The sequence below is a fragment of the Leptonotus elevatus genome, chromosome 10 (genome assembly GCF_054856555.1).
Source record: "Leptonotus elevatus isolate MCC_2025b chromosome 10, RoL_Lele_1.0, whole genome shotgun sequence".
Classification (NCBI taxonomy): Eukaryota; Metazoa; Chordata; class Actinopteri; order Syngnathiformes; family Syngnathidae; genus Leptonotus; species Leptonotus elevatus.
The window spans coordinates 8,283,846-8,299,437 of NC_141248.1; the positions used below are offsets into that span (position 1 = coordinate 8,283,846).

Below are 15,592 nucleotides of genomic sequence, written 5' to 3' on the forward strand. Positions count from 1 at the left end.
TGAAAGCTCCAAACTAGGGATGATGATAACAAGCAGAATTGGCACATTTACATGAGCTTAAAGCACATATTCAATTGTGCTCCTCATCCCATAAATACATGCTCCATACAAATGTAGCATGATTTAAAATGAAAGAAAAAAAACAGGCTATCATCAGTGGTATAAAATGAATTGGCAAGAGGTATACAGTAGTTACAACAAAGAACAAAATCTAACACAAATGACCACTTTTTGTTTTATGTATGTTGATTATTCAAGACAAAATACCTCAAAGGTAAGCTTGTTTTTCTCCTGGTCAGAGAAGGGAACATTTTGTGACACTACCTCTCTCAGGTAATTTTCTACAAAATCCATGGTGAGGAAAAATCGCTCTTTGATCTCATCTCTGCTGGTTCCATCATTATCATAGCTAGTAAGACAAATGGAAAGTTAGACAAGAAATGAACAGCACCACTTGGAGCAACATGCATGCAAATTAATCCTGCAACAAATTTAAGAAGGAACTCACTCGTCAATTGTAATTTGAGAGGGGATCTCAGACCAAAGACGAGCATATTTGACAGGTGTGACCTGCTCCTGGGGATCACGGTCCACATGCATGTGCAGCATGAGGCGACAGAAAGAGGCTCGCAAGTCATAGGGCAGATCCTCATCAGACATACAGCGAAGGATCAAATCCACATCCAGCTGCCCAGAGATCTTATTGATGGCCAAGTACTGACGGTCCAAACACATCCGGGCAAAAAGGTTGAGTTGGCACCTATCAAGAAATTGTGTGGATGACGTTTGCCAGCTACAGTATGTGTTTAGGTTTTTAATACACCCACATCATATAGAGCTGCAACAAAAAGTATGGAAACTCTTTCATATTATTTGGAATTCTATATAAAATGGTCACAAATGGGATCTGAACTTCAAAGTTACAACAATATAGACAAATTAAGTTGAAGTAAAGTTAAAGTCACTGGTTGTCACACACTAAGTGGGATGAAATTTGTTCTCCTTATTTGATAACTCCCCGAGGGAGCGGTGAACAGCAGCGTGCCGCGCGCGCTCAGGAATCATATGGTGAACTAACCCACCTCCCACCACGACCCCCAATTCCAACCCTTAATGCTGAGTGTCAAGCAAGGAGGCAATTACCTCCGAATGTCAGGGCGGACACTCTACCACTAGTCCACTGAGCTGGTAAATACAGTCTTCATCAACATAGCACACAAGCAATAATTGGGAATTAATTAATTGATTCTTTCACAAATTAAACAAAGCAAAATGTATGTTCAAACATATCTGACCTGTAGTAACTGACCACCTCATGATCCTCCTTCTGACCCTCCTTTGCATCCTGGGCCAACTCTCGTACGCTCTTGCTTCGTATATCCTTGAAATTGTCCTTCCAGAACAGCCACACCTCCTCTTCATCTTCCGCCTCAACTGGATTATCACCATTTGTTGCTACTTCAACCTCAAACCTTGATAAAACTAATCTAATACACAAGACATAATTCAAAGTTATGTATTGATTGATTTTCAAAATAAAATCAGCTGGTGAACGGAAATGATGAGGCTAACCTAGTTTCGATGAGGATGTCAGCATTGGACAGATCAAGCACTGCATTACAGATGAGCTCCTGAGTCACAGGGATGGATTTGCTCATGGACACACAAAGATCTGACAGGTAGTCCAAAAACCTGCGTACAACAAATGCCAGAGATATCTTAACCCAGATTTTTACTTGGTTACTAAGCAAAGTATTCTTCATCATTCTGATTCCCAACATGAGGTGCAGAATAATGAGCTATATTTATTATTGATTATATATAATCTGTCCCAATGTAGTGCGGACAAAATAATGATCTAGGAATGATCTAAGGGCTGACTTGGAGCCAGACAGAAGGAGTCATTCCATATCCTATATGACAAAACTCCCTTCAACTCTGCGTTTCTGTGCATCTTAATAATAATAACAATACTAAATAATAATGCTGATGCTAGGTACACACAAACAGGCCAAATTTGAGCATTTTTCCTCCCTCACAGTCAAAGTCTACAAATCAGATATTTCTTAAAAATTATACTGAGCAAATTGTCCAATTTGAAACAACTCAGGATGGGCACACACTGCACCTCTACATACAATTGCCACACACTCAGTCAAATCCCACAAGGTGGCCTTTATGCAGTTGCGAGCTTCCCTAAAATTATCGAAAGAATACATCACCAAACACGCAAGAAGTCTGTTCGAGAAAAAAAAAAGGAATTTATTATCCTGCTATTGACAATTCCGAGATTACGTCACAAGTCAAAATGGCGTAGTTATGTTGCATTTGAGGAGGGTTTGGACTTGGATTTATCCCACTCGAAATGTCCCAGTTCCGCCCTCAAAGCGTTTGAAGAAAATAAATGTAAACAACAAAGATTGATCTTGTATTAACATTTGCTTCGAAAACTTTGAGGTTGGAACTGACACAATCCGAGTGGGATAAATCAGATTTTCCACATTCCTCGAATGCAACATTTGTCCTCAGTGAAAAGATACTCTCCACTCATTGAAAAGCATTGCACTTTGGATCATTGTAATTTGATTTGTGAGGATTATTTTAAATTGAAAATGTGATGAAATGTTGTTTGACTACCATAACATTATGTCTGGTTTGTATGTTGGTCACAGGCAAAAGCAATACAATACACCGTGGAAATGAAGCGTTGCATTGTGGACATATAAGAAATGCCTGGATTTTCAGAATTGTCAATCTGCGATCTTGGCAAACCCCACTTCCTGCCATTTTACAATAGCAGCCAGAACCCATGCCATTTTCTCAAATTCACCTTGGCTCCCGATTCTTCCTCACAAGAGTGACAAATGTGTCTATCTCTGCAGCAGTAATATGTTTCTCGAGCAACTTCCGGTTGTTGTGCAGTAGAGCAGTTATTGTGTCTTCTGCAAGCACATCGTAGCCTATTTGCTTCTGCATGAAGCGAAATTGCTTGGCAATATATTCCTGTAAAAAGAAGACAAAAGAGGATAATTACCAAAGAATGAAGGCCATTGAGTCAGAGTGAAGCAGTCGTGTTCACCCACCTGGTTCTTTCTGTAGTCCTGTTGAGAGTGACGTAGCACTCTGTAACAAAGCCTACAAATGTGTCGAAAAGGAGCATGCCGTTGATCGCCCAGCTCCTCTAGGCGCAACATGGGACCATCACCACTGTCTGTGAAAGGGGCTTGAAGAAGTTTGAAGATCTACACAAACAGTGAAGAATTCTAAGATAAGCTCTTGAAAATATTTGAAATTCTTGAAGGACTTCCTGTGGATTAACACAAACCTGCTTCAAGATATTCTGCTCTCTCATGAGTTTTTGTCTTTCTCTGTTAGGTTTGTTCACCATGATCTCCAAAACATCCTGTCCACTGTTTGGAATGTCCACTACAAAGAAGACTAGATCTTCCAGAAGCTTGGTCACAAACCTGGAGAGAGTATGTGCGGGTATATTATAAAACATACAGTATGTATACTATACCTAGAACATAGATGTAATTTGAGATAAAATTAAAAGCTGCTTGAAAATAAACACTGTAGTGTTTACCTTCTTTCATTCTGCGTAATGGTTCCCTTTTCCAGTTTGCCTGCAATTGACGCCAACACTTTACTTGCATCGTTGGCAAAGTCTAAATCCCGCACCTCTGCTGGTGGCACTGGTACAATGGCAAAAGCCTCCTTGTCTTCTTTCACTGCGGAAGTTCCAATCTGAAGACATTGAACATGATTCATATTAATATACTGTATTTATGTACTTGATAAATGACAAGCCTTTTTTTTTTTTTTTTATCAAACTCACTCTTAACATAACAGGCTTTTCCTCTTCTTTGTCAATGGGGATGTTGGTGCTGTGAACCCACGTGTTGGTACACAAGTGCTTTAGCCGCACATATGAACTCCTTGAAATTACAACAATGGAAGAACGCAGCAATGAAGCATGTGAAATGTTTAATTCAAAACCAAATCAATGCCGGCATTGATTAGAAAAGACAGAATTCAAAAGGTAATCCACAAAAATTAGTGATTGGCTAATTGAATTGTTATAATGAATGAATTTAAATTTACAGACTAACTTTAAAAACTGTCATTGAGCATCAATAAACCATTATTATTCATGTTATTTGCATTTGTAATTTAGTTATATCTTACCTGGAAATTAAAAGGTGTGAAGTCCACCACCTAGAACAGAAAGCAAAGATCCAGCAGATATATGAACACAAAGACAATCATGATCGTGGAAGGCCAATCAACACTCAGTCATCAAACTGACTTACTGCAGATCGCTGCTCAACACTCTCTTCCTCAAAGTCAGGGTTCACCTGTCAAACAAACCACATACCAAGTTACTATTTATGGTTATTGCGCATGGGATTTACCTGCGTACCTTAGCCAGTTTATTATTAAATAAAAACATTTTGCTACACTGTAACAAATTGGGAATGTCAGCGATAAAGGTGGAGACACACACCTCACCCACCTCTGCAGCCAAATAGCAACCAGTTGCCAAATGTTTAAACCTGAACAGGCTGTTCCAATAGCCTGCACCTCCCCGACATGGGTCATGGTGGACCACCTGCAAAGGTCAAAATGTAAGACAAACTCATGGACTTTTCCACGTGTTTACTATCGTTAAAGATGTAAAACAGTGCAAACAACAGTTCTTCTTCTTCAGGATTATTAGGCTCCACACACCTTTCCAAAAAAAGAAAGAAAAAGAACATACTCACCTCTACTTCCCAGAGTGCCTTGCTGCTGGTGGCAGATGTGGCAGATTGGCGGCCTGTTGTTCTAAGGAACACATATTGCTTCTTTCTGTGGTCGTCACATGTGAGGAACTTTTCCTGCTCTGCATGGAACAACCGAACAACATCTCCCTGCCATTGCAAATGTAATTTAGAAGAGAGTGCGATCTGTCATGTATGTCACTAAATGTAATAGCAATGTACCAACCCCTTTGAGGATGGTTTCCTTGTTGTCACTCCATTTCATGAATAAAACAACTTTCCAGCTGGTGTTGCAGTTTACAGAATTAACCTAGATAAAAGATGTAAAACAAAACATCAGAGGCCATTTATTAAAATACAAAACCATACAACTATATCATACAAATGTATTAGCTATATAAATTTCGTAACTACCCTAGATAACGACAATGCAGCACTATATAGTTAAGTTGAGTTTATTAACATAAGAATTAATAGTTAAAAAAAAATAAAAATATACATATAAGAACAGAGAACAAAAGGTGTAGACTTGAAGCCAAAGCTTATACTGTCTACCCTTTTCGCATAATAAATACTACATTCAAGGTAACAGAACTATTACAAGTTCATACATTCACATGCATCTACACACAAGTCCAACAATATACTGATACGCATGCATATATTTATAAAAATGTTCTAATTACTGACATACATTTATAGAAACATATATTTTGTCCATATTTTTACAATAATAATAACTATAATCTTGCATTTATACATGTATTTGAAATTCTTAATTGAGTTACACAGTTTCAATTCACAATCAAAATTATTCCAGTTGACTCCTTTCACTGACATACATCTCACACGTTTCACATTTGTTTTGGTTTTTGTTTTCCCAAACATTGAAGTTCCTCTCAGTCTCAGCTCATAATTGCTAACTGTGTTGGAAGAGTATATAGATTTCAAGACGAAATTTCTGCTGTCAATAACAATTAATATTTAGCCATTTTGGAAAATGTACAGATATACAGTCATGGCAAAAAAATATATATATATTAGACCACCGCTTTTTATTCAGTTTCTTTTTAAATACCTGATAGAACTAAAGGTACAACTAAATGTATTTGGACAAATATAGAGATGTCGACATAAATGTCTCATATGAGTTTTATTTCCCATGGTTTTCTTCATATTAACCTAAATCAATTAAGTTCTTAAATCTGCTGCTGTGGCAGTGTGATGCCAAAAACAGTACATTTGGGTAACTCATCCTTTTTTTCTGTCTGTTAGTCACATGATACATATGTAATAGTACTACCAGGCATTAAAAAGAACAAGAAGTTAAAGAAAACAAGGAACTCTAATCATTTTTCGATGACTGTATATGGAATATACTGTACTGTTCTAAACAAAATTTGAATCAATGTGAAATTGTACCTCATTGCATCCTGGGTTGTCGACCAGCTGGTGAGTGCTGGCATGTAGAGGCTGTCCTGCATTCACTGGGTTAAGGACAACTTTATCTCCAATCACCACCTTCAGGAGTGCATTAGAGAAATTGTATACAAAATTAAAACATACTTCTGAAATATGCACTTTTTTTTGTAAAACGTACTTCTGCAATATTACTCTTTTTTTTTAATCTATGTCCCAATATGTTGCAATATCAACAATTGAAGAGTAGCCCTACTGTGTTGCCATGTGCATTACCACTACTGTTTTACTAGGGCATACCAGAAATATTTTTTTCATTCAGCCAAATCCTTGCATTCTTAAAAAAAAAACATCTGAGTCCATCTTCTATCACAATATACTAAATATTTTCACAGATTGGTTTATGTAGCTCTTGAAATCAGGTGAATAAAATGAAAATGAACGTTAGAGGGCGCTGTGGACCGTATCATGTATGACTTTATTGGACAGTAGTTAACTATTCTCTGCAATGGCACAGTTGAGGCTGCTTAAATTAATAATTTCAATTTAACTCTTTCATCTATTTATTTTGTAGCTTTTTAAGTAGGAACTAATGACATTCATTATAATTATACATACAGTAATTTATCCACAAGTCCTGTTAGAATTAAAGCATCAATTTCAGTCATCTACCCACACTGTCTCCCAGGGACCGCAATTTGTAGAAAGGTTGGATGTAGAACCAGGACCCCTCATTTCCAGCTGAGTCCAGTGTCACCCTCATGGCATTCTTTTCAAGCAGTGCAGGTAGACGCTTGTTCACTGTCAGGTACTTATTGCTTTTCAAATGCAGAAGCTTGGGAGAAAAGTATTATCGGATGTTACAAATTACTGTAAATAGCTACATTACCATCACAAAAAGCAGAACAAAGCAGACAGTGAAAACATAGAGACTAGTTAGGCCATGAAAATAAATGTCACACAGCCGAATACAGCAGGACTCAGTGATTTGCTTTGTATTTGTTTATTCTCTAAAAACTTGAAGTGACTTCAATCGAAAGAGTCAAGGACCTTTGCTTCATGGATCAATTTCCCTTCCAATCAATATAATAACTGTCTCAACAAATATCAATATCTGATAAAGCTGGTGTCATGTTTAACAAAAGGGGCACCATAAGGCCAGATGAGATGTGCAATTACCCTTTTGTAAAACGTTATAAAATTGTAAAAGAGGGACTATACATAATGCCAATCCCTATGATGCTCATTACTTATGAGATTATCTCTCAAGTTGTTGAACGTACCTGAATGACATTTCCATACTGGATGACTGATCCAAGCAACTTTCGATTCTCAGACTCATTCTGCTTCTTTTCCAAGTCAGCCGCATGCTATAATTTTTTTTATTTAAAATAAAAATAAAGGAAAAATAAAGTTAAACTCATTGAGGGATTAACTGCAATAAAGTTGAAAAGAGATAGACTTCCATAAAAATGGGTACTGTTCAGTTTGTTCTGTTCTGTAAACAAAATAGAAAATATGCCATTAAAAAGATAATATTGTAAGGCTAGGTTTTGTTTGGAACGTTCACACATAGGTAATATTTTAACTTTATATATTAATAATTTAACTGTGATGAAAGTAATTAGATACAGTATGATGGGAATACTGGGATACTGAAAAAAATACTCAGGAAGGAATGAAGAGCAGTTTTGAAAATGTTGATGTTGCTCATGAATTGCATCTTATTCGACTGTGCAACTGTGTATTTAGTGAATTTTGTATACAGTAAATTTGTTGTGTATGTCAAAGATAGCCATGAACCACAAGTAGTGGTCACCATGGCAGATACAGCACTGTATATAGCGAGGAGGGGCCTTACATGCAGTTTGGTGAGGAGAACAGTGTCTGTGGTGCTGTTGCCTCCAGGTTTTGCTGCCTTCCAGAATTGTTTCTGTGCTGAGTATCTGTTCATGGGACATAGTCATTTTCAAACTTACTATACCCTCTTTACCATATTTATTTAAATCCTGAGGGATTGTATTTTGTTTTATGTCATGTGGAAATGTGTGTTGTGACCCCCAAAAAAGTCATTGAACATATTTGTATCCTTGAATTTTGAAAATAAAATTATGTGAATCTTTAAACTAAAATAAGTTAAAATAAAAAAGTAAAGACCTGCCTGACAGTGAGTGTTGTTTTGTTTTGCAATACAAACAAATGAAATAAATAACAGAGAGACGACTACAACTAACAATATAACAAACTTCTTGTGCTCATAATTGTTTTTAAATTGGATTTAGTCACAGTCAAATTAACGGGAAAAAAATTTATTTACCGCAATGTTCTATGTGCCACCACTAGTCTAAACATGGATTTCTGATTAATATTGCTTTAGTTGAGTATGAATAAAGCAGCAAAACCCACCCGACCATTTTTTATCCATTTCAGGAAGCGAATTGTAGTAGCTCTCTACTCTATGATTTAGTCACCATGCACAGTACAATTTTACTGTTAGTTGCTTGTTCAAAGGGTGTTGGTCTTAGTCAGTTATGTGACGTTCACGAACGCATCAAGTCTTTTGAACGCCTCTTCAATGTGAACGATGGGAATCGAGTCTTTGTAGAGAGCCGTTCAAACCCAAAAACGTCCACAACCTTCAGACTCATTAAACAAAGTGTTTGATAGGCCTGCTGCCTTACCTCTGAATTTCTTGGGTGGGTTGTTAAGGTCACCTGTGTCTGGTTGAACCACGCAGCGGTCATCCACAAGCCTAAGGAGACAGTTTCCAAAATTAACAATTAGTCAATTGAACCCTCTTTTGGTATAAAAAAATCAAAATAAAAATTAGTATTTTGCCAATTGTATAGGCTACTTAATCTAGCAGTAGACTTTTCTGTGCAACCGTAACTAATTGACATACTAATTGATTATTGTACTGCCCTCAAGTTTTACTGATAAATGAATGGTCTCTTTTAGAGTGTCTTCTATTAATAAATGTAGTCTGAGTGAAAGAGATTAGGGTAAAGAACACTGAGGAAATGAACGTCAAACATTTGCTTGTATTCAACATTCAGCATTAACATTAACAGCCTTAATTTGAAAGGTAATCTTTACCAAGGTAGGTATTTTAACTGAGTTCAACTGCTCATTCTCCATTAAAAAAAAGAACTCAATGAGGTTGACCAATGAGTGATACAATAAAAAATAAAGAGGTAACGTTTTAGGTTTTACTCATTTGAGGACACAAAAAGTATCATCAGACTTCTGAATATAAAAATTAAATGATGGATCAAAAGTCTCTAGTCTCTCCTGTCATCATACGCCAAACGTATCATATATACTACATAAGATTTTGAGCCCTCTATTTCATAGGTATAATATTTGTATTCCCACTACAAGCCTGTGTTGGATCAGATACATACATTGTATAGATAATCCTTTAGAGGGCAGTAATTCTCCATCAGATGGCTTCCCAGTGCCGTTACAAGATGGCCATGTTTAAGAAAAGAGAGATACTTGATTTTTGAAGAGTTAAAGGTATGAAAAAACTACAAAATTTTACTGAGTAAACATTATAAACAGTTAATTGATAATATATATATATATATATATATATATATATATATATATATATATATATATATATATACCCACACACACAATGTGAAATAACTAAATATTTTATAATCAGTGTTTTAGTTAAATTATAAAATTTGAAACAGTGGGTGTATACGGTAAAATTTTCTCATTTTAACTAATAAATATCACAAATTGCGGGGTGGGGGGTGGGGGTGTTGACAATACACAATTGACAGTTGTAGATGGCATACAAACAAAAACACAGCATTGGCGATGTTTTGAAAATAATTATAGATGGCAAATCAAGTGATGTTGAGCAGCTATAGGAAGATGATGGGGAAGATGAGGAATGGACACCTACAAATACTGAAGAAACTACAGATTGTAAAGAAGAGAAAGACCCAGAAGAGGACACAACTGAACCAAAAGAAACAACACAGAAGCAGCGAGTAAGGGGCCAAGTGAAAAGAAAGGAGTAGCGGTGGAAAAGTAAAGAAGACTCTGGGGAACGACTTGACGGACACTGTACATATATTATGTATTTCAAAATGCTACATGAAATTGCAGACGAAAATAACTTGTACAGTGTGCAAAAAGATGGAAAGGCAGCAAATGCAAATGATATCTATAATGGCCCATGCACATGGTGCTAGCACAAAAGCCCAACACACAACAAGATTTTAAGCCTTCCACTGTCATGATTGGGGTCAGCTGTTTCTGTTTTCCCTTGCAGTTGCTGGGGAAACAGCTGGAGGGCGGATCCCGCCAAACACACCTGCTGCCCATTAGCTCGTCAGGCCAAGATAAAAGCCTGACAGAAGCAGCAAGGAGTGTCGGGTTATTACTCCGTGATGCTACTCTGTATCCCACACTATTCGCTGTTCTAGCCGCCCTCGGGCGTGATTTTGTGTTTCCTTGTTTTTGATTAAAACTAAGTTATCAGCATCACTGCCGTGGCTCTCCTACCTTCCTGCATTTGGGTCCTCCACTCCGTTTCGTGACAGCCAACTTCAACCGTGACAGATCGTGACATCCACCATCCACAATAAAAAGTTTGTGACCTAGAAAATAAAAATTAAAAAATTAAAAATACAGTGGTACCTCAGAGTTTGAACATAATTAGTTCCTGCGAAGTGTCCAAAGTCCGAATTGTTCAACCTCCGAAACATTTTTTTTCCCATAGGAAATAATGTAAATGCAATTAATCCGTTCCCAAGGTCCAAAAACAGAAAATTCCTATTTTAATTTCTGTTTATGTTTTTTACATTTTTAATATAGTACAGTATTTAAACAATAAAAATACCTTACCTTACCTGTTGTGGTGTGATGGCATCAGTGTATGATAAATGCTATGTTAATGCTAGCTTTAGTTCAGTGCTGAGTTTGTGTATTTTACATTGGGCAGATTGTTAGACTACTAAGTGGTCCTTGGGTGCGTTTTTTAACGTCAGGCACGTTGTTGAACAGCTAAGGGGGGTCCTCGTGCCAGTATTTACAGACGCAGGGACAGTAGTTACAACTGCGCGATAATCTTCTTCCTAATTCCACTGTGGTTTGTAGCTCTGTATGTTTTTCTTTGCTGCCACTGGCATTGTTGTCTTTCTTTGGGCCCATGGCGAAGACAATTGTAGTGGAAAAACCAAAATGCACTCGCGAGTATGGAGCACCTACGGGAGTATTCACAATCTGACTGGAAATAAGCAGTGCATAGTCTACCGCAACGTGAGCATTCGGCATTACTCTGCTTCGCTCGGCTTCACTCATTTAACCGTTTTCAAGGTGTGTTCGGCTTAGCTTGTTTTGCTTGGGTGTTCGAACTCCGAAAATAAGTTCAAACTTTTTGGTTGAAGTCCAAATTTTACGAGTTCCGAAACATTCAAACTCCGAGGTTCCACTGTAAATCCTCCTCCAATGCTTTTTTCAGTTCCGTTGGTGAAGTTCTCAATGCTGCTTTTAGCAGTTATACGATTGATTATTAGTGGGAAAAGTTATTTCTGATCTTTCGAAATACTAAAATGTTTGTATTATGTTTTAGTCTGTTATAAAATTAAGAATTCTAAGCATTGTTTATAGATGTACCACACATGATACAAATCCAAAGTCATATGTGGAAGTTGGTTTTCAATTTTATATATATATATATATATATACACATATATATATATATATATATATATATATATATATATATATATATATATATATATATATATATATATATATATACATACATACATACACACATACAGTATATATAATTTGTTAAAATTAAAAATGACTAATAAAGGTTCCATTTTGTAAGAATCAAGTCATCAGTTAATACTGAGAAGAAAAAATTTAACAACAATTACTCAAAAACCGTTATGAGACAGAGACTCATTGGTGCCAGCAGTGGCCTATGAAGTTACAGCTACGTCATCAACTTCTGGTCCTTATATTAAGCGCTAGAAGCAAGATGGACCGCTTAGTATATTGTACACTATCTCAAGCATTTGCCAAAAATCACCTGATTTTTTCAGAGAAGAGTCAGAATTAACCATTTAACTTTTTTTTTCTTAAATTTGTTTTCCAATCCTATTTATTTGAGTCTCGTGATAAAAATTTGCCAAAATTGAATTTTATTTTAATTATTTTAGCACATAAAGGCAGAAAGACTTATTTGCCATAAACTATGCATTGTTACTGTCATGAGGTTGATTGAATGAGTTAGTCTTGTGAGCCAACAATCCTGGAGATTGTTAACATTATTAACATTGTTTTACTGTTTCGATTTATATTTTAACCGTTTTGATTTTAGTTAGAGCTGTGTAATAATAAGACAACAGTTAATTCATATGTTATTCAATGTATAGTCCATTGTTCTCTTCTCTGGGAAAGATATGTCTAAGTTGTTTCTGAGTTATCTATGTATCAGTAATGTTTGGAAGTTCACGCATAGTTCTGTCCATAAATTATCTGGTCCAGGAGGTGCCGGGACCAATTATTTACCCACATCTGTAGTGGACTATAGGTCTGTCAACATACAAGAGCACCTCTGCATATAATAGACTTCATATCCTTTTTTTTTTTTTTATCACCATCCTCATTTGTGTAGAAATTAAACTTGGTTGAAAATAGGCACCAGTTGCAGAACTTCTTGTTGCAGCTGTTTCCATGTCTGGCAGGTCTCAGTCTGGTTTCACTATGAGCTATGAGTTGTTATTTAGTAATGGGTTGCTCATGAGAGCTAAACTTCCTTCATGCATTGATTCCAAAAACAATTAAAACATCGTTTGAACTGGTGCTGAACCACTTCTTGTAACCCAGAGCTTGTATTTTCTTCTGCTGAGCTTGTTTGATAGATAACAAATGCATAAATACTACCGACATCTTTCAGTGGAACAACACTGTGTTTGAGGGGGAACTCAGGTTTTGGTATGCAGTCAGTCAATACAGTGTGAACATGTAAATTTTTTTAGTATTAAGCCACTCACACAGTACAGTACAGATATATGTGAGGGTGGCAGTGCAGGTGCAAAATGTTGATCAGCACACAGACACACATAGATTTTAGATCTTATTGCGGTTGCACAAAACTACACGTGAATATACTCTGAATTTATGTTTAATTCCGAAATCAGCAAGCAAGGTGTTCAAATTGAACTCATTCACTGCCAACCCACTTAAAATGGATCTTTGACGTCTATAGCCGTCAATGGTAGTAAATGAGTTGAGTAATTATATTTATGTATTTATTTATTTATTTATTTATTTATTTGTCTTACCATAATGTTGTGCCCTTCCTTTCTTATTTATAGCTTTGGTAAATCTTGAGTATTTTCGAATATACTGTACAGCAATACTTTGGTGAGCTCTGATACAGTCAGATGTTATTGTGGTTTTATTTCATTAATCTCTATCCTTCTCCAAAACTTTCTACGCAATCAGAATAACAAGAGCAACTACAATGAACCTGGTTTGCGAGACACTTCAGTTCCTGGGCTGTATTTGCAGCAGCGCCACTGGGACTGGGACTGCTTGGATTGTACATCAATGAAAAGAATGTGGGACTCATCAACCAGACTGTGGAAAGCCTCACTGAATACTGTCAAGGTCCCTGTCATGAGAACCAGGTGATGGACACGCGCACGCACGCACACTCACGGCACAAGCTTGTCCAAGGAGAGTCTCTGGATTGTGAGACGTCAAACAAATTGTGTAACCTTTTTTTGCCAAGTGGGTGTTCAAATGTATTTCTGTTATTTCTGATCAATTATCCCCATTTACGTCATTGCTTTTTTTTTTCCATTTCATTTTGGTAAACACAATGTAGTTTTGTTTGGGCTATTTTACACACCCTTTCATGACCAGTACCCAGCTTTCGCTCTTGCTCTTCTGTGCTTCTGATCTTTCTACAAAAGTTAATGCCAGCCTCCTGTTACTTCTTTGGCATGGCTAGCACGGCATCTTAAATGATGATGCCAACCTCTGTTCCTAGCGGGGCAAATGTAAAACTGGACTGAATGCAGCAGCTATCTGTTGACATTATGTTTACTTTGTTTCTTAAAAGAGTGCTTTAAAGGGAATGAAAATTGGTTTAAAAAAAAAATATATATATATATTTAATTGAAACAGAAGGGAAATCGCCGTGAGATCAACTATGTATTTTCTGCAACCAATATCCAGATTCAGGCATAATGCATAATGCAGGCATTTGCTAAAATAAACAAGGCAGCACAAAGTCGTCCTTCAGCAAACTTGACTTGCAGTCAACAAGTGGGGCCCTCCTCCTTAGCACATGGCTTATCTGCAGGCTGTGTGATATCCAAATTTACATGCATATCAGTCATGAAAGGAGATGGAGATCTGTTAATTACACACTGAAGAAAATGGTGGGTTTAATCAATTTTATTTTGTCAAGTGGTTGCACATAATAGAATCATGTGGATTTAGATTTTAAAAAATTAAGTAGACTATCCATATACTTAGTAGACTATCAATATACAATATAGGTCATTTTACACTTAATATGGTGCATTCTAGTGAATCTTCAGACAAAAAAATGCTGATGTAACATTACTCAGTGACAAAAAACAACTAAAAAAAAACAAATAAAATAAGGCTGTCATATCAAATTGTAAGCGGAAAAAAATGGTAATAATAGTGGAGGAGTTTGCCTTGTTTGTTTTCCCAATTCACTTAGCATGTAATATGTCATATGGTACATAAAATAATTCACTTTTTCAAATATGGCTAGTCATAATGTCAGCTAACCTGGAATCTTGCAGATTAGTGCTCACACACACACCGACACACACACACACACAGCTACTGGTGGCTAGCAGGCTAGCTAAGTGTAGGTGACTGCAGCTCCGAAACAAGCGCACCGTACTATTGGGCGTATCCCTTCCAGCCACCTCAGTGACGAGTAGATAATGTGGTGCACATTATGCTAACCAGATTTGCACACATTGCAAAAATTCTTAGAGCTTCATAATTGTCTTGCTGTTTGCACTCGCCTTACACCCAAGATTTTTGTTTCAGTGTCTCTTGAGTCTTTTAGGGATGTAAACACTTTCGGCTTATGTCCTGTTTAGCAACACACCCATCCTCTGATCGCTTTCCCCAAGAGGCTCTTCTTCACCAAGACTCTGGAACACCCCAGAATATTGTTCCAGTATATTTGCAGTACTGTGCAAAAACATTTAGACTACCATTAAATATGTTGTTTTTACAATACAGCAATGGCTTATGTAGAAACACAATGTCGCTCAGCAGAGCACAGACCTGCCAATTTGGCAAATGTCATGCTGCCATATTTGCATTTGTTAAATACCAGGCTGCCTCCAGGCTCATCAAGGATGACAAGC

At 36.8% G+C, this 15,592-nt stretch overlaps 2 protein-coding genes across 5 annotated transcripts in view; both read right to left on the reverse strand.

Annotated features, from left to right (window-relative positions):
* Nucleotides 1-3,934, reverse strand: part of LOC147166935 (inositol 1,4,5-trisphosphate-gated calcium channel ITPR1-like) — a 50,713-nt gene extending 46,779 nt beyond the window's left edge. For all 4 annotated transcript variants that reach the window (XM_086086431.1, XM_086086430.1, XM_086086429.1 and 1 more), the window contains exons 1-9: nt 3,839-3,934; nt 3,587-3,747; nt 3,326-3,467; nt 3,084-3,242; nt 2,831-3,003; nt 1,573-1,692; nt 1,296-1,487; nt 509-760; nt 268-409 (exon numbers count right to left, since the gene is read on the reverse strand). In XM_086086431.1, the coding sequence (XP_085942557.1) occupies nt 268-409; nt 509-760; nt 1,296-1,487; nt 1,573-1,692; nt 2,831-3,003; nt 3,084-3,242; nt 3,326-3,467; nt 3,587-3,747; nt 3,839-3,847 (1,350 nt within the window). In that variant the 5' untranslated portion in view covers nt 3,848-3,934. The remainder of the gene's footprint in view (nt 1-267; nt 410-508; nt 761-1,295; nt 1,488-1,572; nt 1,693-2,830; nt 3,004-3,083; nt 3,243-3,325; nt 3,468-3,586; nt 3,748-3,838) is intronic.
* LOC147166936 (inositol 1,4,5-trisphosphate-gated calcium channel ITPR1-like) lies at nt 3,870-8,136 on the reverse strand. The gene is made up of 10 exons (XM_086086863.1): nt 8,044-8,136; nt 7,466-7,552; nt 6,859-7,017; nt 6,186-6,284; nt 4,990-5,073; nt 4,767-4,913; nt 4,508-4,612; nt 4,314-4,358; nt 4,189-4,218; nt 3,870-3,938 (listed from the first exon to the last, which is right to left on the reverse strand). The coding sequence occupies exons 1-10, from the start codon at nt 8,134-8,136 to the stop codon at nt 3,870-3,872; spliced, it is 918 nt and encodes a 305-aa protein (XP_085942989.1).
* Nucleotides 8,137-15,592: the final 7,456 nt, after the last annotated feature.

Coding starts and splice junctions, on each gene's coding strand:
- LOC147166936 (XM_086086863.1), bottom strand. CDS start 8,136: ATGAACAGATACTCAGCACAGAAACAATTCTGGAAGGCAGCAAAACCT. Junction 7,553..8,043: donor TTCTCCTCACCAAACTGCAT/GTAAGGCCCCTC, acceptor AAAAAATTATAG/CATGCGGCTGACTTGGAAAA. Junction 4,914..4,989: donor AGGAAACCATCCTCAAAGGG/GTTGGTACATTG, acceptor TTGCAATGGCAG/GGAGATGTTGTTCGGTTGTT.